Below are 27,398 nucleotides of genomic sequence, written 5' to 3'. Positions count from 1 at the left end.
TATCCACACCCAATCACCTGGATGATGTGGGTGAGGCTGTGATGTCCCCGGAGTCGGTCTAGCAGCTTTAATCAAGCCCTTGACTTGATTTTGGGTTTGTTGTAAGGCCTGTAGAGACTTAAGGAGACTTGTATTATTACTCATTGTAACCTTTTTAATTCTAATTTTAGGGAGTAAAGGGGGAGCTCTCCCAAACATTATTTTATAAGGAGAAATTCCCATAATATATAGAGTACACCGGGCCCGTAACAAAGCAAAAGGAAGAAGGCTCACCCAATTCTCCCCAGTTTTCAGCTTAAATTTAGTTAAAGTTTCCTTAAGTGTTTTATTTATCTTTTCTACTTGTCCTGAACTCTGAGGTCTGTAAATACAATGTAATTTTCAATTAATCTCTAATATCTTAGCTAACGTTTGACTTGTTTGGGCAATGAATGCCGGGCCATTGTCAGACCCCAATGATAAGGGCAGGCCAAATCTCAGAACTATCTCTGATACTAATTTTTTAGCTACTACTTGTGCAGTTTTATGCTTAGTGGGATAGGCCTCAGTCCATCCAGAGTACGTGTCAATAAAAACTAATAGGTACTTAAATCCAAAAGTTCCAGGCGTAACTTTTGTAAAATCAAGCTCCCAGTGCTCTCCAGGTCTCTTTCCCCTGAGTCTCACTCCTTGTTCCGTGGAGGTCCTTCCTTAGTCTACTTGTGTATATACTGCACACCTATTAGCCACGTCCTTGGCTAAATTTTCAGTCTTGGAACATAATAATCCCTTTTCAATAGTTTAATTAACTTGGTTCCTCCTAGATGGGTGGACTGGTGTGTTAAGTCTATTAAGGTCTTTCCCAAAGCCTGAGGAAGGAGCGATCTTCTATCAGGGAGCATTTTCTATTTTTGTTTTTTCTTTTGTTTTTTCTTTTTTTTTTTTTTTTTAGTTTTTTACTTAATTTCGTTTTAATACGCCTGGTTAGCTGGGGAAATTACATTTAAAGATCATTGGCAGCATCCTTTGCTATCTGATCTGTAAAGGAATTTCTTTGTGTCACCTCAGTCTCTGCATTTTGGTGTCCAGGACAATGAATTATGGCTACTCTTTTTGGTAGCCAAATGGCTTCTAACAGGGCTAAGATCTCTTTCCTATTTTTAATTTTTTTGTCTCCTGATGTTAAAAGTCCTCTTTTCTTATATAAAGCTCCATGTATGTGGGCAGTAGCAAAGGCATATCTACTGTCAGTATAGATGTTTACAGTTTTATCCTTTCCCCACCGTAAAGCTTGTGTTAGAGTTATAAGTTTAGCCCTCTGTGTCGATGTCCTATGGCTTAGGGCCTGTGCCCATATCACATCCCTGACTGTTACTACGGCTGTCCCGGCATACCTTACTCCGTCGGATACAAAACTGCTTTCATTGGTAAATAATACTGCATCCGGATTAGGCCACAGCTCATCCTTCAAGTCTGGCCGTAGTCCAGTTATCTGTTCAAGGTGTTGAACACAGTGATGCAATGGAGCCTGCGGGTCATCATCCGGGAGCAGCGTGGCAGGGTTCAGGGCTGCAGTTTTTGAAAACTGGGTCTGTGGGGGGTTAAGCAACAGTACCTGGTACTGAGTAATTCGGGCGTTGGAAATCCATCTTGTAGGAGGGCTGCGCAGCATGGCTTCAACTGTATGTGGAGCCACAATTTTAATATTTTGGCCCAAGGTCAATTTAAAGCATCTTTGGTCAATATAGCAGTAGCAGCTAGTGATCTCAGGCAACTAGGCCTTCCTCCAGCCACCGGATCTAGTCTCTTTGAGAGATATGTCACTGGTCGCTTAAATAGTGGCTTTTAATTTTTGGAGCAAATCTCTTCTGAGCAAAGGAAAGGGACATTCAGGCATAACTAAAAACGAATGTGTGATGGTTCCCTTTCCCAAGTCAGTAATTTTTGCCTGTGTCCATGGGTATGCCTTCCCTTTCCCAGTGGCTCCTTGAATTACAGTCTTTTCTTTGGATAACAGACCAGCAGTTTCTGTTAAAACTGAGTAAGTTGCACCAGTATCAGCTAAAAAGTTCACAGGTTTGCCCCCTACTTGTAAAGTTACCTTGGGCTCTCGGGGGCTCATTAGATAAGAGCCCTGACGCCCCTATTCATCTTCCAAAAGAATGAGGGGCCTTTTTTCTTCTCACCTCTTGGTTGTTCCTTTTCAGGGCACTCATTCTTCCAATGTCCTTTCTTTTTGCAAATAGCACATTGGTCTCTTCCTAGCCTAGGTTTTCTATTTTGGCCTTCTTCGTTGCTAGGTCCCCCTCTATGGTTAGGGTTTTTTGTGTGTTTTTTTTTTCCCAAGGAGGTCGGTTTCCTTGTCGTCCCACAAACATGACCTTTTGCACACCGTCCCTATTGTTAAAGACCTTTTGAGCTATTTCTAATAATTTGGATAAATTTTCTCCCTCAAAACCTTTCAATCTCTGTAATTTCTTTTTAATGTCAGGGGTCGACTGGCTAACAAAGGCCAAATTAATGGCTCTTTTATTGTTAGGGTCCTCCGGGTCAATAGGTGTATATAAGCGGTAAGACTCTAATAGTCTTTCCAAGAATGTTGCAGGTGACTCGTCCTTAGTCTGAATTACTTTGCTTACCTTGGACAGATTTATTGGTCTACGTGTAGCAGCCCGGAGTCCCTGTAGCAGAAACTGGCGATACCTTAGGAGAGTCTCCTTACCTTGATCTGTATTTGGATCCCACTGGGGACGTTGAGTCGGAAACACAGCCTGTAACCTGGTTAAGTCTGCTGTGGGCTGCCCATTTGGGTCTGTTACTCCTCTAGCCGCCTCCCGCAAAATTCTTTCCTTTTCTTCAGTAGTGAATAAGACCTGTAAGAGCTGTTGGCAATCATCTCAAGTGGGCCGATGGGTAAAGAAAAAGAGACTCTAAAAGGGAGGTTAGTCCTTGTGGTTTCTCTGAAAAGGACGGCGTTTGTAATTTCCAATTATATAAATCACTAGTACTGAATGGCGAGTAGATGACAGTAGGCTCACCTCTCTCTCCTGGAATCACCTTCAATGGGGCTTGAACAGATACTGGCTCTTTCAGGGAGGTTGAATCAGGGGAAGGTGGCCTACGACCCCTAGACCGGGTTACAGGAGGTTCCGGTCCCTCCGGAGGAGGACATCTACCCCCATTTCCATTATAGGGTGGCGGATACCAGTCATCCTCTGAGGGAGGTGCCTGCAACACCGGTGGGGGCTTCTTAAAACCCTGGGGTATGGCTGCCATTACAGTAACGGGTGCACGACTGCAATTCTGTAAGTATTTAGGGGCATCAGAAACAACATCAATCCAAACATCAATATAAGGAATTTGGTCAGGATGCCCAGGGTTTCCATAAATCACACCTCGAACCCGGAATGCAGCCTGCATGTTAAATGATCCCTCGGAGGGCCATCCTACTCCGAAGGTCGGCCAATCTAATTGACAAAAGCGCTGCAAATCAAAAGGGGTTACTGAAGCACCATAGGCCCTTGCCCTACGACGAAAATCTTTAAAGTTGTTAAGCATGCACTGTAACGGAGTTAGTTTGCCCTGTGATTGTCCCATAGTTCCACAATAAAGCACACGAAGCAAAACAAAACAAGACAGACACAGACTAACAAACCAGAACAGGACTGAGAAAACTGTCGTCACAGTCTCAGTCGACCGCCGACCTTACTTGTCGCGTCCGACGTCCGCACGGTCCCTGGGCCCCCTACCAGAAACTGCCTCAGCACTCCCAGGATCGTGCTCCGCAAAGCGAGAAACCACAGGCGGCGGGCTAGGGCAAGTGCCCTAGAGGCCTCCCCAACCGCAAATGGTCCAACGCCCCGGTGCACTGATCAATTTTCCCACAACGAGAAGATCTCGCTGGGGCCTCCAAATGTTGTGTCCAGAATAACCAGACCCAACTTGAGTGTTCTTAACCAGGAGACAGTTTATTAGCCGGCGGCTGTCCTTGCAAAGGAGCAGCCTCGAATTGCCAAGATACAAGGTTTTTAAGCCCCAAATCCCATTCCTCATTCTGTCTTAAACACAAAGGTCCATCTTTCTCCTATTCATTACCTGTCAACCCACTGGTCAGGTGTGCAAGCGGGGAGTACAGAAGCAGAAAGCTTGTTGTTAGAATGTTATGTTCCTATGGGTGATTGCCTATGTTCCCATGGGCTATAGCCAGTGTTCCCATGGGCGATGGCCAAACAGTAATTTTCAGCTTATATACAATTGATTATTTTTTATGCCACGCAAGCAAGCAGGGTTACACAGGCTAAAATTGACAGTTAGTGTATGAGTTCATTGTTATAAGTTTCATGATTAACAAAATGTGGTTAGGGGTTCCAGAAACTAGGCCTAAGTTATAGACTTCCTTTGTCCAGTTTCAGGTTTTAATTATTCTTTAACCCTTTTACATTTCAACAAGCTATTACACAGCCAGTTTTACAGCAAATAACAGCGTCACAGAGCAAACATTTCTAAGAAATAAGAGCAAACATTTCTAAGAAATAAGAGCAAACATTTCTAAGAAATAAGAGCAAACTGATGAGCTGTGTCAAATTGTGAGAAACCAGTCGTTAAGAATACAGCAGTTTAATAGGTCCAAGATGAAGGCTGTAAACTGTTGGTAAATAAATAAGGTCCCTCTGAAAGCTGTTCCGAGAATCAGAGACACAAACTGGACCTGTTCAGAGCCACCCAGCACTGTCCTCCTCTGCCTCCCCGCTCACGCCCGCTCACGGGAACACTTCCTCCCACGGAAGATGACACGCTGCTCACAAAGAGAAGCCGCTTTAGACTTGTGATTTTATTAGTCGAGTCCATCTGTGGTGGGTCTGTAACCCTTCCAGCCAGGCCCGACGCCCACATGTGAAAAAGTGCCTGTCTGGGGTGGGGACAGCCTGGGTATGGTCTCTCTTGGTCCCCCTGTGCTGTCATCTTCATTCCCCAAGCTGTGGCTTTGTGGCAGGAGAACAGCAGAGAGAAGCCTTTTTGCCCTGTCCCTCCCCAGACTCCTCCATCACCTACAGCCCTCCACCCCCACCTCTGGGAGCCTATTAGAAGCCGAGGAGGCCACTGTCCAAGCTGAGCTAGTCACTCGGGCAGCTGGGAATGAGGCGGGGACTTTGTGCGAGCCCCTCAGAGCATGAAGGGCTGGCTGAGTGCCAAGGGCACGTCAGACCGAGGTAAAGCCTGGCTGGCACGGCACCCTCCCTGCCCCTGCCCTTCTCACGCCTTCGGTCAGGAGGCTAACAAGGCTCTTCAAAATGGGTGGCCTGACTCCATGTCCCCATTAGGGAGGTGACACCGTGCTGTCTCTGCCGGGTGGACAGGTGGATGCTTGTGGCATTCTTTGAGACGACTCCTGCCTCAGAACAGGCCCAGGCGAAAAGATCCCCAAACCGTCTGCCCGCCGTGGAGGGGAGGGGTCGACAGAGCCCACTCAGACCCCCAGGTCTGAGCTGAACATCTGTGGGGCTGGAGGACCAAAGCCATGACTGACAGTGTCTTGGGGCTGAGATGCCCTCAGTATCGTGTCACCCCAGAGGCCAATGAGGCACGGGGTGCCTGCATACCTCAGCCACAGCGGGCACACACGGAAGGATGCGCTTGCTCCCTGTCCACAGGAAGAGCTGTAATCAGCTCCTGGGATTCACAGAGCCTTTCCTGGGCACCCCTCCTCGGGGATGGCAGCCAGCAGGGTGGTGGGACAGAGTGCAGGGTCTGAGGCCTCTGCAGAGGAGACAGCGGGACCCTTCAGGCCGAATGTGATGTCACATTATAGGAAGCATTCTTCAGGGTCTCCAGGAAGAACTGTTCATTCTCCAAGAAGTCTCGGTCCTGAAAGGCAGGGCTGGGTGAGCCGTCACCCTCCGGCTCCCTCCTGTGCCTAAGACACTGGCTCAAAGGACTGAGCGTGAGGTGGACCCCTGGGTGCTGGCCAAGCCAGCCCTCGCTTGGGGTCTCTCCCCACTTACTCCCTGGCTTTGCCCTGCTCTGGGAAGCAGCAGGGGGCACGGAAGGAGCACAGGCACTGGGCTGGGACCAGGTCTCAGTCCTGCTGAGGCCACTCACTAGCATATGACTCCATCTCTCTAAGCCTATCTATAAATTGGAGATAATGACATTACCTTCTTTGTAGGGCTGGGTCAGCGTAAAGGCTTACAATGTACATAGTTTTTAGCACAGAGCCTGACACACTGGAAATGCTCTGTAAGTGATAACAGCTGTCTTCATCACAGGGTTACTGTGAGGTTCAACTAAGGCGATGTATGCAAAATCGCTTCATATGGAACCTGGCCTGCGGGTCTCAGAGAGACGCTCACTAACTCACTAAGCCGTCTGCACCACTGCTCTCCTCTAGGGGGTGGCTCAGATCTCCTTGGGGCCAGCATGTGCTCATCCCTGCCTCTGCCCTGAGCTGCTGGCCACCACGAGGACCCGTAGGTCCAGGGGCAGTGGAGGGCCCGCTCTCCACCCAGGATGCTCACCTGCTCAGCTGTGTGTTTCAGCAGTACCAGCTTGGCGTGGAGGTGCGAGGGGCCCAGGCTGGCTGGCGGCTGGCTGCACCGAGGGTCAGCAAGAGCAGGAGCCACGACGGCTGCAAAGCAGAGGGGCAAGTCAGGGACCGAAGTGTCGGGGGGAGGACAAGATGGCCACGGCCTGTCTCCCCGGGGCCTTCTCACCGCTGTGGGTGGGTGCAACCGCGACCAACCTTCTGGGCACATCCACCCAGTGGCCAAAGTCCCATCCTTCTGGAGCCACTTACCACTTAGGCCAGAGGTTGCCAGGCCCTGGGCCCTGGTGAGTAGCCCCATGGGACCAGAGGACAGGTCCTGTCGGACGCGGTCCAACTGCAGTCTCTGCTGGGCCAGACTCAGATGCTCCTGTGCCCCATCCCCAGAGAGGGCACGCTGTGAGGGTGGGAGACTGGGGTAGGGGCAGGGGTGGCTGGGGGAGCCGGGGCGGGATGGGGCCCTGCCTGGTGCATGTGCTGCTCCTGCTGCCGCAGGCGCTCCTGCTGCTGCTGCACCAGCTGTAGCCGGGCCTGCTGCGCGGACTGCACCTGCCGGGCCTCCCGTAACGCCCGTTCCCCCTCCTCGTACTTCTCTGAGGCCACCTGCGGGGAGGTTACCTGGGTAAGTGGGGCGGGCTGGGGGCAGGGTACCACTGGAGCCCCAACCTCACCCCCGAGCTGAGCCACCTGGCACCTGGCTCATCCTCTCCACCTCCTCGGCACGGAGCCGGATTCGCAGGGCGGCCGCGCTGACCCTCTCCTGCTCCAGCCGCAGCTCCTGCCGCTCCCGCTCCAGGGCCTCCCTCTCGGCAGCCAGCTGGTCCTCCTTGCCCCGGAGCTCGCTTGCCCTGATTTTTAGCTCTGCCTGCTCCTGGAGATGGCAAAGCCTTCGCTACATTCTCCTCTCGGGAGTCACACTGGGCCCTGCTCAGAGTTCAAGGACCCCCTGGCCCGCCCATCCATTGCTATGGCTCCACACGATCCGAGTCTGGGAGGAGACAGTGGGGCAATGGGGTCCGAGGACCAGACAAGCCAAGCCTTGGTGCTGCCCCTCACCCCTGGGCTCAAATACTCTGAAGCCCAGTTTCCTCATCTCTAGCATATCTACGTCATGGGGACATGGTGAGGGCTGAATGAGCGAATGTGTATAAAGCACCCAGAACAGTAAGAAGAAGCTGCTATCCTTGCATGGCCGCTGTGGTTTGAACTCTGCGACTCTGGCGCTGTGCCCTTTGCTAAGCGCACCCATCAGTGGAGGAGCGGACAGCGAGGGCGGGAGGCCAGGCTGGCGGCTCTGAGCCCTACCTTGGCCAGGCTGACCAGGGTGCCCTCCCGCTTGGCGTCCACTTGCAGTGCCCGCTCTGCCTCTCGCTCGGCCCGCTCCTTACTCAGCTTCTGCTGCGAGAAGAACTCGGCCCACTCGGCCGCCAGGCGCCGCTGCTCCTCCCCGCACTTGTGCATGACCGCCTTCTGCTCCTCCAGCAAGGCGCTCTGGGACAAGGGCGTCAGGGCGAGGGGTGAGCGCCCTGCGCACGTGGCAGGACCAGCTGCCGAACGCGGTGCGGCGCCACCCACCTTGGCCCGCTCCAGCTCCTCCCGCTCCACGGCGGTCTGCCTGGCCACGACCCTCCTCTGCTCCTCCAACGCACGCTGCGTGGACTCAGCCTTGGACTGCTCCGCGCTCACCCGCCAGCGTTCCTGCGGCAGGGTCGGGGCTGAGGACACGCTCCCCCTCGGCGCGCTGCCTGCGCCTGGGGAGCTGTGCAAAGCCACTGCGTCTCCCACGCTATGCCACAAACACCTCCTTTCTTGAGAGGCACAAAACCAGGGGCGCCCAGGAAGGACTGCCAGGCCCAGCCGCTGGGAGTAACTGCATGACCGCTAATGGCTCAGGAACTGCCGCTGGGCGGGCTGGAGGCAGTAGCGCCCTCACTCTCTGATTCGCCAGTGAGGGCACTCAGCCGCCCATCTGCCATCGATCAAGCAGGCGAAGTGCCAGGGTGGGCGGGACGCTGCAATGCCAGGGGACGCGGGGCACAGACAGCACGAGGCTAGAAGCTTGACTGTGCCTGGGCTGAGGCAGAGGCTTAATGAAGTTACCAAATGAGGGACTGAATAAATGTGGTTCATGATATCAAAACATCTATAGCTCCGTAGTGCTATGTCCACAGGATAGCTATGATGTCATCAGGGGCTATATGGCTAGTGGGTCTGTTTAACTTTCTTCTTTATTCTTTCTTGTACTGTAATTTTTTTCAGAGAAATGTATCGTGATAACCTAGTACAAAAGGAAGAGAAGGTATTCTTTTTCTAATAGTAGAGCTTTTGCTCTCATATATCAAAGCTACGTAGGGAGGTCAGGATGTATCTGCTACAGCTCAGGAGGCGAGAGCACTTCTCCCAATGTCATAGGCATCAGCTGTCGTGACAGGTTCCAGTGGCAGGAAGGAAAGTGGGATGTGCAGCTGATGGGCCGAGGGGCTCAGCTGTGGCAGGCGAGGGCAGGGGAGGCAGAGGCAGGAAGGGGCAGGAGACTGCAGAGGGACGTCTGGCGGCCAGGGTCAGAGTATTGCTGACATTCCCTGGGGTGCTCTGGGGAACACGGGCCCGTGCCAGAGGGCAGCCTCACCTGCTCCAGCAGCCGGCTCTGCTCACTCAGGCGGGCCTCCATCTTCCCGATGACCTCCTGGAGCCGGCTCCGCTCCTCCTCCATGTCCCGCTGCTGCCGGCCCAGCCTCTCCTGCAGGGCTGGGGGCAGCCCACAGGGGCTCACTGTCCGCCCACCTTCCCACCGGGACCGGAGAGGAGGGAGGGACACGTGGCTGCGCAGTACCTCGGAGCTGCTCGTCCCGCTGCCGGACCCCCAGCTCCCACTCCTGGGCAGTGTTGAGGTGCGAGGCCTCCACGCGGGAGGACAGCTCATTCAGGCTGCTGGAGAATTTCTCCATCTGCTCGATGATGCCATTCAGGGACCTGGGGATGGATCCGGTCACCAGGCCTGGGGGCCTCAGCACTGCCCCGTTGGGGTGGGCAGGGCCTGGATCTGGCCCTTACCGCGTGTGGGAGGTGGCGCTGGTGACGGCATCGATTTCCCGGTCCTTCAGCAGCTTCAGCCGCTGCAGCTGCTCCTCGTGCTCCTTGCGCATGTCCAGGATGGAGGCCCTGAGGGGCGTGGCGACAGCGGCTCAAGGGGCAGCGCGCCTTGGGGTGGCCCGTGCTCCCGGGGCTTCCCCCGCTCCAGACGCCACCTTGGTTTCCCTGGCTCCCCAGCCACCCACTTCCTCAGGGGGAGATTCTGTTACTCAGCAAAGGACGCGGCACACAGAGGAAAAGACAGGTGCGCCCGCGGCCCTCCGTGCCTGCACCTGCGCGGTGTTCAGAGGCCCGCTCTGCCCTCGTGGGCCAGCTCCCTCCTGCACCTTCGCTGCTTCTGCTCTAATACAGAACGGCGGCCGGACCCGCCAGCACGCTCACTGCGCGCACTGCTCCTAGGGTCGGTCTAGTCGCTGGACTGGAGAGTCCAGCAGGCGAGCAGGTTGACCTGCGCTGCGTCAGCCCACAGCGCTTGATGCTCCAGGCCCTGCCCGAATAGCCAGTGAGCCCTCGGGCCCTGTAGGGGCCTGGGTCAGTGTGCTCAGCCTGGGGCCTCACCCAGAAGGGAAGGAGTCAGGCCTCGGTTCCAAGGCTGCTGAGTCGGGCTCAGGGGATCATGGCGGTCGGGTGACTCGGCCACCCCGGAAGCCCGCGCCCTCACCGCTGCAGCTCCCGGAGCCGCTCCACCTCCTGGTCCTTCTCTTGCATGGCGGCCGCCAAGCGCCGCTGGTGCTGGGCCGTGAGCTCGGCGCGGGCCTGCTCGGCCGCCTGGCGCTGCGACGAGCACTGGCTGGCCAGCTCCTCGTTCTCTCTACGCAGCCGCTCTTCCCGCTGCTGGCACGAGGTTTCTAGCACCTTGATGCGGCTCCTGCCAACAGAAAACCCAGGGTGGGGCCTCTCCGAGCACGTCGGCTGCGGCAGGCCAAGAGCCTCGGGGAGCCCCGGAGGCCACAGGCAGGGGAGGGCGTACCTGTGAGCATTCTCAATGAGCTCCAGGTCGGCCTGGTGTCGCTGCTGCAAACTCTCCAGCAGCAGCTTGTGCTGGGCCCGCTCTAGCTCCAGCTTCCGTACCTGGAAGACAGCAAGGGGGACAGCGTGGAGGACGGGCTGCCGGAAGAAGCCTTCCAGCCCTCACAGTGACACCTTCCCATCACAGCCAGCTGCCCCCGGCCCCTCACCTGGGCCTCCAGGTCTGCCAGCCGGGCCTGACTCTGCAGAAGCTCAGCCTGGAGCTCGGCAGTGCCACTCTGAAGCTGCACCTGAGCTGCCAGCAGCTGTTTCTGGTATTCTGTGCCAGGCAGCAGGCTCCGTGCTAGGGACTCCGGGAGCAGGGACTGTAGTTGAGGGCAGATTAGGTAGGGGACCGGGACTTGGCTGAGCTCACCTACCTCTGGCCCTTTGCTCACTAGACCTCCCAGGCCTTGCACCCGAACTGGGACTGCAGACAGGGACAAGGACATGACACCAAGAGGCCAAGGATGAGGCCTTGGGAGGTCACAGGGTCGCTGCACCTCCCCTCTCTGGTCTGGTCAGGAGAATGAGTCCCTTTCTCCCTCAGAACATCCTCCCCGGCAGGGGTTCCAGAGTCCCACGTGAATAGCTGCGTCCCAGCAGTCTTACGACACGGGCCCTTTCTATCGGGCCTGAAGTCCAAATGATAGCTACTCTGCTTCTTGCAGGCTGCTCGCCACCCACCATCTTCAGAGGTGCTTCTGGGTCACCAGGGATAAGCTCTTATGTGGCTTGGCCTTCTCAGGCCCAGGGGTCAGAGGTGACTGCCACACCTGGGTAACAGATGGAGGTGCGGGGGAGAGGGGGCGGGGAACAAGAATAGAGGAAGCTTTCCAGAGGGAGTGACACCTGCAGCCCTACTCTGATTGGAGCGTTCTGGCTGCCTCTGCCTGGGGGCCACCTTTAATTCCCTATTATGCTGGCAACTTAGCACCCAGCTGTGCCTGGGGTGGCAAGGCTAAAGGTGCTGCTGGGAAGAGCCCGGTGAGCTCTCTGATGTCACCACACTGTCTTCCTGACAGGCTGTCAAGTCAAACCGCTGTTGCTGCCTCTGAGTTGCTCCCTGCGCCTGAGACCTATACCTGTTTGTCCGCCCTCCCTACCTGGACAGGCACAGGCAGCCCTGTGGGTTCCTGGGAACTTGGGACACACAACACAGGCTCTGAAAAATAAACGGCAGAGAGCTGAGTGGGAAGGAGGCCCACAGAAGCCCCCGTCTCGTGGGTGCTCCAGCTTCACTGTCTTTGGGGAGCCCCGAAGGAAGCTCAAAGTGCCTCTTTCTTACCCAGAGTTAACCCCCAAACAAAGCAGAAAACAAACCAGTGCTTGAGAGGTTTCCAGGAGCTATGTCCTTCTTCGAGTCACCTGCATGGAGGGCCAAGGAGGCCTGGTTCCAAGTCACAGAGGACCTGAGGACACAGGGATGGAGGGTGGCAGGGACAATAAAGGAAAACATCAGGTTCAAGTCAAAGACAGGACAGGAAAAGCCCTGGGGGCTGGCGGTTCACTGAAGTGAAGCTTTAGGTGGGTAAAGAAGACGAGGACCTGGCGTCAGGACGCTCCTTAACCGGTGGGCCTGATGCGAGGTATTGAATGCCACATACCAACACACAGCCATTGGTACCCTCTAAGGAAGGAGGCCCATGCCGGTCCCCCATGCGCTTCTCATGACCCTCGGCCCCGGCTGCAACTTACCCCGAGGTGGCAGGCCCGGCAGGCGGCCTTTGTGCTGCTGTTCCTGAGGTCCCTCCAGCAGCTGCTTGTTTGAGCCCCTGGGTGCTGGCAACTGGTTGGCTGAAGAAGTAAGTGTTAAAGCAAAGGTGGCAGGGTCCAGGTTCGGAAGGATGAAGACAGGACAAGGCCCGAGTGTGAAGCTGTGTGGCTGTTCGTCTTCCCGCCTCCCCTGGGCTCTCCTCCCGTTCCCACCATCCTGTCTTGGGAATTCTCCCAAGTCTGAGCCCCCGGCCTTCCAGACCCCCCCTCTGCCCCAGTGCCCACCATGGCACAGTGAATGGACACTGACCATCAGACGACAGTCCAAGGAGCGACAATGGCCATGTTATAGGCACCAGAGTTAAGTTCAAATTCAAGGCCTTAAGACTGAGGCTCTGCTCATTCTCCCGCCAGGTCCGGCTGCCCTTTGGGCTCCTCTCTCCTGTCTGTCGTTCTCAACTCCCTTCTCGGCTCTCGGAGTCAGTGAGGAAGCTTTTCCCGGGTTTCAGCTCCAGGTCAAAGCCACTCTCCTCACTCACACCCACCCCACGGCATCTTGCCATTTCCTCTGGAGGATCCCGGCCTTGCCAGCCCCTTTCGCCTGCCTGCCCTCAGGGGTCAGTCTCGGGTCAGTCACTTCCTGCCCCACTGGCTCGCCTTCCTGTGGCTCCCCCCAGGAGTCGCCTCTTGGCCACTGTGTGTTCTCTAACACCCCTGACAAGCACGGGCCGATCTCGGCCCACACACGCGTCGTTTACTTCGGCTCAGGCCAGCAGTCGCACCGAGAATTTGGACACTGGGGTTTTTTGCCAGCCGAAGGGCGCTGTGGGCAGAGCTGCTGCTCAGAGGGCTGCGCGTGTGCCACGTCAGGGCGTCCTCTGTCTCCTGCCCGACCAAGCCAGCACCTATTCCCACAGCAGTTAGGGCATGAGTGTCAAGAGCCCCCCTGTCCCCTCGTGTCTGCACCTGGGCAAAGGAGGGAGCCTGAGGCTCCCCCGTGGGGCTCCAGGGGAGGGCACAGGTAAGGACCGTGCTCTGCTCTGGGGCACACAGCCGGAGCTCCCCGCGCTCTGCCCGGCTCTCCCTGTGCTAGAGAAAGCAGCCCCAGCCTGTACCTGCTGGACGGGGGTTGGCTCACCACCCCCACTGCGTTCTGGCCCTTGGAGGGGGCAGCGTGCTCCTCTCTGGACGGACCTTGGGACTTTTTCCTAGACAGGGCGTGGCTCAGCCAGTCCTCCTCCTCCTCCCCCTCAGGTGCGCCCAGCTGGGAAGCCTGGCTGGCTTTGGCAAGGGCATCTACATCCTTGGGCGCTGGCTTTGCCCCCGAGGAGGATGGGAGCCCAGCCGGCGCAGAGTGCCGGCCCACGAGATGAGGTGCCGAGGGCGTGGAGAATGCGGAGCCTCCCCTGTGAGGCTCTCTGGTGGCTGATGGGGGGTGCAGGTCCCAGTCATCTTCCTTGAGGCCTAACCAGTCGGCTCCTCCCTTCCTGGGGTGGGTGGGGCTGGACGCCACGGGGGTGCTCTGCTTAGAGCCTGCTTCTCCCTTGAGGTCTGTGGTCCCTTCTGCCAAGAACCTACTTTAAGACAGAGAGGAGCGGTCTAAGGCAGGGCAAGTCACCCGTCCCAAGAGCCCCCTTTCCCTCCGGCCTCGTCCTCCGCTGCTGGGGGGCAACTGCGCCTTCCACACCAAGGAGCCGGGGATGCCCAGGGCCTCCGCACGGCCAGCCTCAGGCCCCGGGAACGGTACCCACGCCAGCCCAGGCGGCAGAGCAGTGGCAACTGAGCGCTGCTCATAGGACACCGCCAGATGCGGACAATGAATTCCATCACACCACCCAGGGACAATTCCACCCGCAGCACACAGGACCAAACGACAGCCGCGGGCACATGCGTCCAGAGAAGAACCAGCTGGACAAGTGGTTTAGGCGTTTCGCCCAGTGTCGTTTGTTACCTCTTCATTTGTTCAGCCATTGCCTATATGTTTTACTGCTCAGTGGCAGCAGCTTCCAAGGACTAAACACATGCTGGGGCTGGGAACAATTTCGACGTGTCTATACAGTTATTCAGAGAAAGAGAGGTCGACGAAGCCAACATGGCATAGTGTCAACACCTGCTGAGTCTGGGTGGCGGGCAGGAGGGAGCATGCCACACTGTCCCCACAACCTCTCTGTCAGTTTGAAAGTATTTTGAAATACAAAGTTTAAAATATACACTGGGAGAAAAATTCCAAATTCAGACAATTCCATCCACTACCGTGTTGCAAACGGGGACGAGACCATTGACGGGGTCCACATGGCAGACCCCCAAGGCAGGCTTCCCGGGGAGCAGGGTTCGAGAGGAGAGGCCGCCACAGGCCTCCGGCTTTGAGAGGCTTCAGGAAGAGGCAGGCCCACCCTCTCCAGCAGCCTGGGCTCCTGCTGGGGGCCATCTCCACCACCTGACCTGGACTGCAGGGCTGGGCGACCTCCCCCTGCCTTCAGCACCCGCAGAGCCCAGAGCCGTGCCCAGCGTGGCCTCCCCAACAGGCCTGTCAGCGGCATGGGGCGAGGCCGGCCCGTTTGCCCCGTGGGCAGCCTGTCTCCGAGGCCAAGCTCCCTGCGGGTCCGCTTACCTGACTGGCTGCCGGCGGGACTGTCGGCCCTCGGAGGAGCCCATGGTGGGCTGATAGGCCCCAAAGGTGAAGTCCTCGTCACCCCAGGTATCGTCTTTGTCTGTGAATTAAGGGGCCTGTGATCATGGGCACAGAACTGTTTACACAGAGATGAAATGGCAGCTTGACGAGTGTGACAAGTGGAGGTGAGGCTGCCCGGGAGGAAGCAGGGCTGAGAGGCTGGGTGTCAGCTCCACTTGGAGGAGCATCTGGGAGCCGCCAAACGTGGTGGCGGGCCCTGCGGGACGGCCCTGAGGTGCAGCCATGAGCTGTGTGTGCCCCAGGCACAATTCAACATGTGGCTCCAGCAGATGCTTTAAGAAATACTGTTCCAGAACAGTTTTTCCAACTGTGAGCTGCTACCTCTTAGCACGTTGAGAAACCACTTTAATGCTTTGCAGCCAATATCTTTATAAACCAAATAGCGTATAAATAAGAATAACAATATTGAACATGGTAATTAATATTTCATGACACTTGTCTCAGTTAAAATATGCATAATAATGTGTGTGTGTGTGTGTGTGTGTGTGTGATGACATAAAGTTTATTTCTTATTATGGGTTGTGGTAGAAACCTGCTCTGGGGCCCCCCGCTACCCCAAAGCTTCCTTACCCTGTGGCCTCTGGTACTTCCTGTCCAGCTGGAACTCGCTGTGCTCCCCGGTGCCTGGGCGGGCCAGCAGCTTGGTGGCAGTGCCTCGACCCAGCAGCTCATCCAGCTTGGAGCGAGCAGGCCGGGGCCCTTCCCTGCAGGACAGGACACAGGGTAGGTACGTGTGAATACGAGGGGCTCCTGGGGGCCCATGCTATCCCCCCCAGTAACTTCTCCCTGGACCTGAAGCAGCGGCCTGGCCAGGGGCTCTCTGCATCTAAGGACCCTTACTGGTCTCCTGTCTGCCTCCTGTCCGCTTTGGGGCTGTCCCCAAACCCCAGGGCGGCCATGATGTCGTCCCCATCGTCAAACAGCGATTCGTCCTTCTTTCGGATGGGGGTGTCCCCAGGAGCTAGAGGAATGGAGGGACCTAGGACAGAACACAGGGCGCCATGCCCACAGCTGTCTTGTCCTCAGCTGTGACACGCTGAATGGGTTCAGGGGGGCATTTCTCTGCCACTCTGACCTTTGGGTGGGGCAGCAGGCCTCATACATGTCTGGTCTCCCACAGGACCTGACTGATCCCCAGCTCACACCCCTTCCCGTTCTTAGGGACGGATAATCCCTCGGACTGGGGCCTCAGGTCTGCGGTCCGCCGGGAGGGCTCTGTGGCCCTGCACTGGGCAGCTGGGCAGGCCTGCTGCCAGCTGCACCTTCCGCGGGATGAAACCGGCGCCCCCTACCCGGATCTCTGACTGGGGCTGGGCTCTTTTCCGAAGTCACTTTACTCTCGGTCCCCGGCGGCTTCTTGGCGACACTTTCCTCGTCATCGGAGAGAAGTCCTGCCAATGGGTCTTCCAAGTCTCAGGGCCGGGAGGGAAAGCAGTGGTCAGACTGCACATGTGTGCAGGAAAAAAAGCCCTGTGCTGTGCTGGGTGGGGGGCGGCTAAGATGTCATTGTTATCATCCCTAGCTGCTCTGGCACATAAACGAGCCCCTCAGCATCTGGGGTGGCTCCAACCAGACCGGGCTGCACATGAGGAGCCGGGGGGAGCCCAGTGTGTCTGCACCAGGCTCGCCCATGGGCCCCGCTTCCGCTGTCTGCACAGCCTTCTGGAGACGTCCCTAAGGCATCAGAAGAGAAGTGAAACATCCGCGCATTCGTGAAGAATGGGAATTTTTCCTTTACTTTATAAAATCTTCAGTTGGATGCGTGGCTTCAAAGTCCTCGCGAATCGGTTCCCCAAATATCTGGGTGAAAACACAATTAGCCCCTCCCTGGACCCACGACAAACTAAATCAGTGGAATCAGCTGTCTGCTGCTCGTCTGACACACGCAGAGTCCTGGCCACAGCAAGGGAGTAAGCGTTACTCGGGCTACTGCACTCTCAAATCTGGAGTGTCCCAGGAGTGTGACTGGGGGGCCACTGGTACCTTCAAAGGAAAACTTCCTGTACTGCTGCCCAAGGCTTCTGGGAGAGGGAGATGGCTTCTTGGTAGGAATGGTGTCCCCTGTAGAAGGCAAAGAGAAAGCAAGGTTGCAGGCCTGGGTCTCCCGTGGTCGAGATTCTTCTGCCATACCCTGACTGGGGCCACAGCAGGTGGGGCGGGAAGGGGAGGGCAGTGTGACTGTGGACACAGCCCTGGGATGGGTCTACCTGTCCCCAGTTCTCACACAGGCTTCTGGCAGGAGAATGGAGTCTGGAAGCCACCTCCTGCCGCCTAGTCACGAGTCACTCCGAATAGAGACGTGTTTGGGAGATGCACGGGCTACCGTAAAATTCTGCAATTTAATTCAAATGGCTCCTCCAGGAGCTGCTGTGTTGCACTTGGAGGAAACGGAACAGCCCGAGGAAGGGAGGAAGCTCAACTTGTCCCCCTCCCCCACCATAAACACTCACACACACTACGAGCCAGCCCCTGGCCTCTCCATCCCAGGCACAGAAAACCCACAGGACAGAAAAGCTTCCTTCTAAGCATCTTCTACATTTCCACATCCCCAAAGCCTCCCAAAGTCCAAAGAGCCAGGTCCCATTCACCTTTCTCGTTGGCTGTAAAGGTGCCAGCAGGTTTGGGGTTGCTAGGCAGCTCTTCTCTCCCAGAACCCTTTGCAGCATTTTTGCTAGAGGCTAGGTGAGACTTCCTCAGACCTAGGAGATCGGCATCCATGTCGTCCAGATCCTGGGAAAGCGGGAAGAGAGAGGAATGCCCACAGGTGCTCAGCTGCTGGTTGCTCCCGGCGGCCTAGTGGTGATGTGATGGTGCCTCCATTTTCCATGGGGGACAATCGGGGACGTGAGCTGGGGAACTGACCCGACAGGGGCACAGAACAAGGACAGAGGCAGGGCCGAAGCACAAAGTCTCCCCACATCCAGTCTCAGAGGAGCCCGGTGGTCCTGGACTGGCACTGCCCAGCCACTGCTGCCACCATGCGAGAATGAGCGGGTGGCTGGCACCTGCTCTCAGCCGCTTCTAACACAGGCTTAGCCCGTGTCGAAGCCCTGTGGGCAGAAAGGACTAGGCAGCAGGACCCGGGGGTCTAAGATTCCCAAACGGACGGCCACTGGGCAGTGGGAAGGGGCTTGGGTCATTCTGTCCAAAGTCACAAATAATTTTGGATCCCTTAGCCTGCCTGGCTTGGGCAAGTGATGTGTGATTCGAGGAAAAAGTGTGACGAGAATGCTGCTCCGTGGCGATGAAGGGTGACATTCAAAACCTGCAGGAACCGAGCCGGGCGGTGAAGGCAGCCAGGCTCTCTGGGCCACTGCAAGCCCTCGGTACTGACTCACTAAATACTGACTTTGACAAGGGACAAAGACTTCATCTGAGGAGGGTGGTTGGCACCTGAGGGGCGGGATTGCGAGGAAACAAAGGAAAATGAGAAAACTATTCAGAAAAAAAAAGATGAGTTGGGAAAGAAAATAGAACCAAAGGTAACCGAGTGGCGTGGGGGCTGAGCTCAGGGTTCTGGAACGAGAGACTCAAAGTCACCACCAAAAAAATTCATCCGGAGGACTGGAAGGTCACGCCCAGGGTCCTAGCTGGCCAGCCTTGGGAAGGAGCAATTTCAAGCTGAGGTTAAAGAAATGGAATCTGGAGGCAAGAAGGGCACAGACCCCGATTCTTCAGGGCCCCACCAGGCTGAAAGCAAGCATTCAGGTTGGCCCAGGACCGAGGCAACACAGGGTAACTAGGGGGACAGGAGCCAAGGTCAAGTAGGAGCACGCTGCCAGCTGCCAGACAGGTGCTCAGGGGAAGGAGAACGAAGGGCAGCTTGAGGGTTCAGACTCCGCCTAGGCCACCTGAGCGCTGAGAGTCGGCTCTTATAACGTCTTCAGCATTGACGCCTTACAACTGCATTGTCAGCACAATTTACAAGAGCCAAGGTAATGGAAGAAACCTAAATGCACATCTATAGACGACTGGATAAAGAAGGTATGGTTCATATATACTCAGCCATTAAAAAAAAATGAAATCCTGCCATTTGCAATGACACGGATGGACCTAGAGGTTCTTATGCTGAGTGAAATAACTCAGAGTTATTTCAAAGATAAATACCATATGATTTCACTTATATGTGGAATCTAAGGAATAAGAACAAACTAATCAAAAACAGACTCACAAATATAGTGGACAATTTGGTGACGGACAGAGCGGAGGGGGGTTGTGGGGCTGGGAGAATGGGGCGAAGGTTAAAAAGTACAAATGAGTAGCTGATGGATGGTCACGGGGATGGGGAGCACGGCAGAGGGAAAGCAGTCAGCATTAATATGATGGCTGGGTGGAGGGCCAGGGGAGGGAGGGAGCGATTGGGGGAATCGTTCTATGAACTATACAGATGTCTAACCGATGTACTGTATACTTGACACTAATTAAAATAATTTAAAAGAACTGCATTGCCAGGGTTAGCTTGGGGCTTGATCTAATAATGAAGGGACTTGGCAGGGGGTGTGGAGAGAAACAAGGAGAAAGGTTAAGAATAAGCTTTAGAGGAGACGGTCTCCCCCTCTGTCCCCCTAGGTGATGCAGGGGTGGAGGGACACAGCCAGGTGAGACTTCAGGTGGGAGCGGAGCTGGCCCCACTTCATCAGAGACCTGTGGCTGACGCGTGACGCGGTGGGTGAATCTCTATGAACCGGGGAGACTGATTCGTACCCACAGAGGCAGAGGGCAACAGCTCCTGGGTGAGTGCCATTCCAGGCAGGCTAAGGGCTCAGAACACAAACTGCAAAGGGAGGCACTAAAGGGAGCATGAAGGCTTGGCGCGAAAAGCCAGTACCAGTACCACCCCACCAGAACCGTGCCAGCTGCTTCATTACCTTCATGGCCTGGAGCAAGGCCTGCGGGTCTGCTTCCGAGATGTCTGAAACCTAAGTCCACAGGAAGGTGAGGACGTGTGTCAGTCAGGCCCTTTGAAGCTCAGGGCTCTCGCCCAAGGGCCTGGCTTCTGTGGGGGCAGAAGCAAAGCTCGGCCAGCGGGGTGTGAAAAGGAGGGTGCTGCCCTCACTCGGGGCCTGAGTGCTGTCTGCAGTCAAAGCTGCCCAGCTGTGGAAACCCAGAAAGGGCTGCCACTTTCTCCTCCCCCCAGCTGGAAAGACCGCGTTCATCACAGGACTCAAACTACGCTGCTCCCCGTCCACGTGACCGGACGGCGGGGGGTGTATCGTGGAAGTGCAGTTAGAATGGGCAGCGTCCGAGACTCCAGCAGCTGCTCAGGGCTCTGCTTCCTGGGCCAGCTCACTAGTAGGAGGCAAAAGGATGCGCTTTGGGCCCTTGGCGGCCCTCGGTGCTGTTTCGCTTTAAGAACGAGCTGGCTTCGCAGGGCCTTCTGAACCTTTCCGTGAGTAGTGGTGGGCCACAGCGCCCATCTCGCTGTTTCCGGGGGTAAGAAGGGAGGGTGGGGAATAGGGGACGGGCCAGGCTCACCTCGGCATCAGCTACTGCCAGGCCTGCCATGGTGCTGAAGGCGTCGTCTTCCCGGAAGGACCTGCAAAGGGGTGGACGTGGCACCCACCTGCAACCCCCTGGCACTGGGTGACTCTAAGAGAAGAAGGGCTTAGAGGACCCAAGTGAACTTGGAGAGTCTCTTCTCTGGGAGAACAGGGGTGCTGAAAAGAACTTCATGGGCCACATAATGCAGTGATTTTTAAATTTTTTTTTTTTTTAATTTAAAAGCGGTAGAGCCTCTTTTAAAAAACAAACTGTTAATAACAACGGGCAAGAGAAGAAAACAGAACTGCTTTAGCTAAAATAAAGGTGGGGTGGAAAATTTGCACTCCCCGCCCCCCCCAAACTCAACTGTCAGGAGAACCTGAGAAGAAAAACATGGCATCTGAAAATCACCAATCTAGGCCAATCCTCTTATTCTGAGGACAAAGAAAGCGAGGCTCAGAGAGGTTCAGGAATTGCCCACAGTCACACAGCAAGTAACAGATGTGGGATGAGAAGCCAGGACTTCTGACCTCTAGTTCTGTTCTCTTCCCGCCCCCCTGGGCTCCTTCGCTGACCAGGTGAGGGGAGGAGGAGGAAATCACTGGCACCAAAAGCGGGGCGCACAGTAAGTGGAAGGCAAGGGGCAGAGAGGCAAGGGGCATTTAGACTGAGTGGGGTCACGGGTACCCACCCAGGCTGTACCTACTTTTTTCCAGCTCTCGCAGGAGGGAGTGTCTGGGCTATGCCTGTGTCCTTTCTGGCCCGCGGAGCTAGTTTGACAGGCTTCTCAGGTAGTGTCGCTGAGAGAAAGAAAACAAAACCTATGTGATTTGGCTGCAGAGAACTGAAGTCAAGATGAAAAAGATTACAAGTTCTCATGGGAAGAAGGGCCTGTTTGAAGGAAGGGAACTGGCCCCAGAGGCCGGTCCCACAGGTTATCCCTTGAAAAATCTGCATACAAGCCTAAATGACAACTGGTGACATATGCAGAGCTCACTCCACCCCACCCCGGGGGAAGGCAGGAAGAACAATGCATTCCCACTGCTCGAGGCTGTTGGCTGTCATACAAGGGCCTGTGCTTTGTGGGTTCTTCTGCGCCAAGTGCCGGGAACCTTAGCCTTGCTGGACCTGCTGTCCCCGGTGAGCTCTGCATGACCCTGAAGCGCTGCTCCTCTCAGTCCAGCAGACGGGGACACAGAAGGTAAGGGACTAGTACCCCGAATAATGAGGAACGTTTACAATGCAACAATAAGACAAACAACCCAATTAAAAAATGGGCTAGGGATCTACATAAACCTTCTCCAAAGAAGATATATGAATGGCCAATAAATACATGATAAGATGCTCAACATCATTAGTCACTAGGGAAACAAATGCACATCAGAACCATGAAGAGATGCAATTTTACACCTACGAGGATGCTAGAATCCAAAAGATAGACAATAACGAGAACTGACAAGGATGTGGAGAAATTGGAACCTTCTGCACTGCTGGTGGGAATGTAAAATGGTGCAGTTGCTGTGGAAACAGTTCGCTGGTCTCTTAAAATGTTAAACATAGAGTTACCATATAGTTCCATCAATTGCACAGCTAGGTTCATACCTCAAAGCACTAAAAACACATATCCACACAAAAACTTGCATATGAATGTTCATAACAGCCCAGCCAAAAGGTGGAAAGCATCCAAATAAGCATCGGCTATGAAGGGGGAAAGAAAATGTGTACATCCACATAGAGAGGAATGAAGAACGGGACCTTGAAAACATTCCGCTACGTGAAAGAAGCCAGATGCAAAAGCCACACGCTATAGGTTTCTGTTCTATATAAAATGTCCAGAATAGGTGAATCCATAGAGAAAGAAAGTAGATTAGTGGTTGCCTGCGGGGGAGGGGAGGGGAGGGGAGGATGGAGAATGGCTACTAATGGGGGTATGGAGTTTCTGTGTGAGGTGATGAAAATGTTCTGGAATTGGACTGTGGTGATGCTTATACGACTTAGTGAGTATACTAAAAGCCGCTGCACTGCATACTTTAAAAGAGTAAGTCTTATGTGAATTATATCTCAATTAGAAAAAAAAAAGGAAAAAGCCTAAAGCAGAGAATTCTGGGCAAGGGGCACTTACTTGCATCCCCCAGGAGGTCACCAAGGACATCATCAATGGAGTCTGGAACAGGAAGTGTGGTGTCAGGACTTCAGGAGGAAAGAAGGCTCGTCCTTATGGCCTCCTGGCTGGACACCTCGCCCCAGGACCTCAGGCGTGGCTCTGTCTCCACTGGCCACCAGATATTTTCTAACTCTCTGGCAACAAGTCACGGGCCTTATTGAAAATAACTTTCTCAAAGGATGAGCGTGAAGATTTTCATTGGAAGCTGTGTTCTATACGACACCCTGGTCAACAGGCCAGTCTTCCAGACTCTGAACAGAGCCCCGTGTGCTTCTTCAGGAGAAGCACCCCAGATTTCTAGGCATGCACAGGCTTCTTTCATACCAATTGCCTCCTTGCACCCCTGCATCTGAGGCCCCCAGAACTGGTCTGGAGGCACATTTCTTTGGCCACTTCCTGATGGGGCACGTGGGGAAACCCAAGTACGAGCATTGAATTAGTTCTCACATCCAGCTAAGCACCTTCACCACTCGCAATCCCAACCGTATACTTCCGGATACAGGGCCCGATGAGAAGGACTTTTTTCCCAAGTCCCATCCTTTGCTTATTTCTGAAAGACTCTGAGGATCCAGTGAGGCAGCATAAGGAGCCCCCTGGAAAGAGCAAAGCTGCCTAGAGAATTGGTGGAACCAGCAAGACACATCAAAAACGTCTGGACATGGACACGTGTAAGTTATTTTTAAACTCAAGGTGGGGGAATTATTTTTGGCTTAACGACGTTCCACCTCTCTACTCACTTTTCAATTCCTTCTTGGTTTTCGGTGCCTAAAACGGGAAAAACAAATCACTTTAAAAAATCAAACAACGAACGTGTTGAAAACGAGAATGCGTAATGAGTTGTTTTGCCTTTTGCCAAGTCACCAGAGGGAAAAGAGCACCAATGGCATTTAGAGACAGAAGTCTTTTATGCTTTCCTAGAGTTTCTGAGAATAGATTCATATTCAGAGCATGGGAACAGCCCCCACTAACCAGCAGTGGATGCCACTGTGGGTTCCCCCCGCGGGCAGAAGTCTCTCCTTTTCCCTAATTTCCAGATGCCACACGCAAATCCTCCCAGCCAGGATATAATGAATTTAGGAACGTTTTCCTCTATTCATGTCCCTGACTCCTCAATACCAGGGACAGACTGATAAATGATTCCAGCTGGACATTCAGACTCAGAAGAAATGTTTGCTCATTGCTTAATAAGAAGGTCGGTATCAGTGCTACTTCCCCTCCCTCCTGTCCAGGGACCACATCTTGGTCCTTGTCACCCCGCCCCCAGAGTACCCCATGCCCCGAGTACTCCGTGCAGTCAAGGTCGTGGGGGTGCGTATTTCCATACGTCTTACTCTGTGTTCTGCCTACCATCTCAAGGCAATGAAGGCTGCTTGCAGCCGCTTCACAGCACTGTCCAACTCATCTGAATTCTGCCCACATCAGGCTCACGCTCCCTAATGAAGAAAATTTAAGTGGTTGCTTAAAAATGATGTAGCTTTAACCATGCTCCAGTCCAAGGCCTGTCAAGGCTTCTCTCACTTTACTAATTCAAGAGGTTGAAACCTATTTCCGTAAATTAAAAACTGCTTGTAAGGGGAGCAATTCAGAGAAGCCAAGTGTTCTTGGTAACTTGAGTTTCCCCAGACCTGGAGATCACTCGCATAAAGTTCAGTGCTTCTCATCCCTTACTCTGAAAGAGGACGCAAGAGATGACAGGTACCTATCTCAGAAAGGAGGAGGGGTGCCTGGCACTATGGCCAATACACCTTCCCAGGCAACACATAGGACTACTTTCTAGTCAGCATTTGGCACAGACAGCGAATGTGAGTGCTGGTTACTCCTCGACAGTATTTTCACCGACAGTGGAATTTTTTCACCGACAGTGGAATTTTTTCCCCTTTCACATTAACTGTAAATCTGACTCACCCCATAATAGAGAACTGTTTTCCTCAGAATTATCACTCCCCCTGCTCCCGACCCCTTCTCTACCTTCTCAGAACCCACCTTTGGCGCGCCTTGGAAGAAAGGCGTTGGAAGGGGCCATCTCTATTCCTCTGGTGTTGGCATGTCCTGTTACTGGCATGCAAAGTTTATCTGGGACCTCATACAGGGGGCCTCTGAGAATGTTTGTGTTTCTCTTTCTCTGTAATGGCAGTTTTCACGACCTAAAAGTGCAAACACTTTTTGTCTCATTACATCCAGGAACTTCCTGTCATCTATCGACCATGTCCCAGCCTCCCAGACCGCGGGAATTTCTAAGAGAGGTTTGCAAAGGCCCCAGGGCCGCAGGTACCATCACGTCGTCGCATCTACTCAGCCAACTCCGTGCCAGTCGTTTTACAATCCCGAGCTTGCCCCTTGGCAAGGGCCCTCCCGAGGCAGCTCCTCGGTCCCGAGACTCCGCGCCCCTCTACGCGTCACCCCCTCCGCGCGCCCAGCCCATCTGGACCTCGAGCGCAGCCTACAACCCTCCCAGCCCCAGAAACCCCCCCGAGTTACGCGCCATTCCCTTCGGGAGAGAAGCCGCTGGGACCTGTCCGAACCATAGCCGCCCACCCGGGCTCCTCTTGAGCCCAGCTCCGCCAGAGCTCCGGCTTCGGAGCCGGGAGGACGCCGACCTCTCAGCCGCCCCGCCTCTGAAAGGCGAGCGCGAGCCACCCAGGGAGTTGTAGTCCGCGGCCGGCTCACCTGCCGGAGCCGAGGGGGCAGGGGGCGCCTCGAGGAACTACAGTTCCCAGGGTGCCCCGCCGCGGCCGTTAGTCGGGGCCGGGCCTCTGTTCGCAGCTCCGCCCGTTGCTAGGAGCTGCCTCAATGCCACCTTGGGAAGACCGTCCAGGCTCCAGGCTCCAGGCTCCAGGCTCCAAGGCCTGCGGGCCTCTGCTTCCTCCCATTCCCCGAAGGCCTGGGCGCCGAGACGGAACATTTGGAAGTTCCTCAAAATCCAAGCCCGGTTCTGCGGGCTGACTCGTGGCGGGGTGCAGGGCTTGAGGAATGTGTTACGATTGGAAGGTCGACGTGTGAAACCATCATTACGAATGTATCCCACACTCCAAACTTAGGGAACTGGCTGTGACCTTCCTGTTCAATTAAGAAAACCAAAGATGCAAAGTAGAAATGAAACTCAACGCCGTAACCAATGAAGACACGTAGCACTTTTTGTGTTAATTACAGATTTCATTAAGGGTCTTTCAACTTTACAAAGGAAAACGGGGTTGGTGTTTTGGCTGGCCCGCAGGTCAAGCAGTGCTGGAGAGCTGGTGGGTCACTGCTGTCTACCCATGATCCACAGGCTCGGGACACGTGCACCTCTTTGGAATTCACCCCCGCCACACACACAGGTCCAGCCAGGCATGAGTAAACAATACATGGTAAATGCATCTTGTCAGGTAGGAACTCAAACCACAACAGTAAAATAAAATTAAAAAAAATTGCAAAGTAATTATAGACTGCCAAAGAGTCTATCCTTGAACCCATAGCAACTGTAAATAAAATGGTGTTTACAAAGCAATGATCAGCAGTATGAATATTATGTGGAAGATCACATATTTGTTAGGTAATCAATGAAAACTGTCGACAGTATTGTGGCAACATATTTTGATTCAGGGTTCTTAAAATCACTCCCAATTTTCCACGATCTTCCTGAGATAATGAATGGCCCACTTAAATTTAAGGCAAAATAAACCAAAACCCCGTTATAATCTAGGAATTTGCAGGTCTGCAACAGCTCACATCTGCTAACTCCAAAGTTTTCTTATATGTTTGTTTACTATCATAGACCACAGGAATAGTTACTGAAATTTTTAACTCCACTAACACTTAAAAATGAAAATCATTTTAGTCATTTACATGACTTGGTCTATTCGTCCAAGAATGGAGTAGTAAATAATTAGCTGAAATGATTTCCACATTCCATGAAAAGGATCGACAGCTTTATCAGAGTCAGAAGAATCAATACAAGACTCGATTTCGGGTAGAATCATCAATTTCCTTGGAGAGAAATAATCAATTTCTCTCCAGCTGCAGTAGGAACTATTGCTTGAAGACAACCTATAATCCCAGGCATACCTTCCATATATGTACAAAGATTTAGCAGGTGTTACAGACTATCTGCATCTATACTCTTCCTAATAAGATGAATGAGAAGAGCTCAGAAAGGGGTAGACGGGCCTGAGCATAAGTCATCTAAAGAATTTCCAATCCCTAGGGAACTCTAGGGTCATGAACTTGAACAGTAATATTTCTCCAGCTGAAACCCTGCAGTGAAGAAAACCAAGAATCAAGATCCAACATGTGAATTTAAGGAACTAGAAAATGCCTCTAGGTATATGTAATCTGAAATTACAAGCAGTGAGTTTGTGAACACAGTTAATGTTTCAATTAAGCGAATGTTCTGCAGATAAGCTGATATTTTATCAGCCTTCGGTTCTAAAGACAAGAACACGAAGGGCCCCAAAGGATTTGGGACAAACTGTTTTGAGGTCACTAACGTTCGAACACTGACATATACCTCAGTGACTAGGTTCAAGTTTATCTTTGTACCCTCTGAAAACGGCTCACAAAACCACCCAACGGAACCAAACTTCTCTATGCCAAAGCTTAGCTTCTCAGGCAAGCAAACTGGATCTGCTGCTTGCTTTTTTTAGCAGTACACAAAAATTTCTGAGCACTCGCAGCTACTGCGTCAACTACAGTAATTCGGGCGGATTTTAGCACTATCAGCTCAGGCAGGCAGGTCTCACTCCCTC

General features: G+C 53.9%; 1 protein-coding gene across 15 annotated transcripts; it reads right to left on the bottom strand.

Moving 5' to 3' along the window:
- Positions 1 to 4,958: 4,958 nt before the first annotated feature.
- On the bottom strand, positions 4,959 to 25,322 carry FBF1 (Fas binding factor 1). 15 transcript variants are annotated; one of them, XR_005652124.1, is made up of 31 exons: positions 25,153 to 25,295; positions 24,658 to 24,818; positions 24,022 to 24,107; positions 23,412 to 23,439; positions 22,633 to 22,674; positions 21,217 to 21,310; positions 20,505 to 20,565; positions 19,898 to 19,948; positions 17,618 to 17,759; positions 17,013 to 17,090; positions 16,322 to 16,441; positions 15,870 to 16,008; positions 15,600 to 15,733; positions 14,949 to 15,048; positions 13,453 to 13,914; positions 12,320 to 12,418; positions 11,945 to 12,033; positions 11,728 to 11,786; positions 10,792 to 10,947; positions 10,584 to 10,684; positions 10,275 to 10,481; positions 9,575 to 9,682; positions 9,354 to 9,493; positions 9,150 to 9,268; positions 8,096 to 8,218; positions 7,826 to 8,011; positions 7,208 to 7,391; positions 6,986 to 7,123; positions 6,773 to 6,890; positions 6,495 to 6,604; positions 4,959 to 5,844 (listed from the first exon to the last, which is right to left on the bottom strand). XR_005652124.1 is itself a non-coding variant. In XM_039859480.1 (31 exons), exons 3-31 carry the CDS (start codon positions 24,022 to 24,024, stop codon positions 5,761 to 5,763), a joined length of 3,468 nt encoding a protein of 1,155 aa, XP_039715414.1. In that variant the 5' UTR covers positions 24,025 to 24,107; positions 24,658 to 24,818; positions 25,197 to 25,322; the 3' UTR covers positions 4,959 to 5,760. The 15 variants fall into 15 exon arrangements, 13 of the variants coding, with proteins under 13 accessions (XP_039715414.1, XP_039715416.1, XP_039715413.1 ...); XR_005652125.1 differs by having other exon boundaries at positions 7,215 to 7,391; positions 7,909 to 8,011; XM_039859480.1 differs by having other exon boundaries at positions 7,215 to 7,391; positions 25,197 to 25,322.
- Positions 25,323 to 27,398: the final 2,076 nt, after the last annotated feature.

The sequence above is a fragment of the Pteropus medius genome, unplaced genomic scaffold, assembly GCF_902729225.1.
Source record: "Pteropus medius unplaced genomic scaffold, Ma_sr-lr_union100, whole genome shotgun sequence".
NCBI classification, from domain to species: Eukaryota; Metazoa; Chordata; class Mammalia; order Chiroptera; family Pteropodidae; genus Pteropus; species Pteropus medius.
This window is presented reverse-complemented; position numbering and strand designations above follow the sequence as displayed.

Bases quoted from the DNA above. Each gene is read 5' to 3' on its own strand.
- FBF1 (XM_039859480.1), bottom strand. The intron at 19,949-20,504 runs GTGAGCCTGGCC...CTGTGGACTTAG, and splicing joins TGGCAGTAGCTGATGCCGAG to GTTTCAGACATCTCGGAAGC. The intron at 6,605-6,772 runs GTAAGTGGCTCC...TCTGCTTTGCAG, and splicing joins GGCAACCTCTGGCCTAAGTG to CCGTCGTGGCTCCTGCTCTT.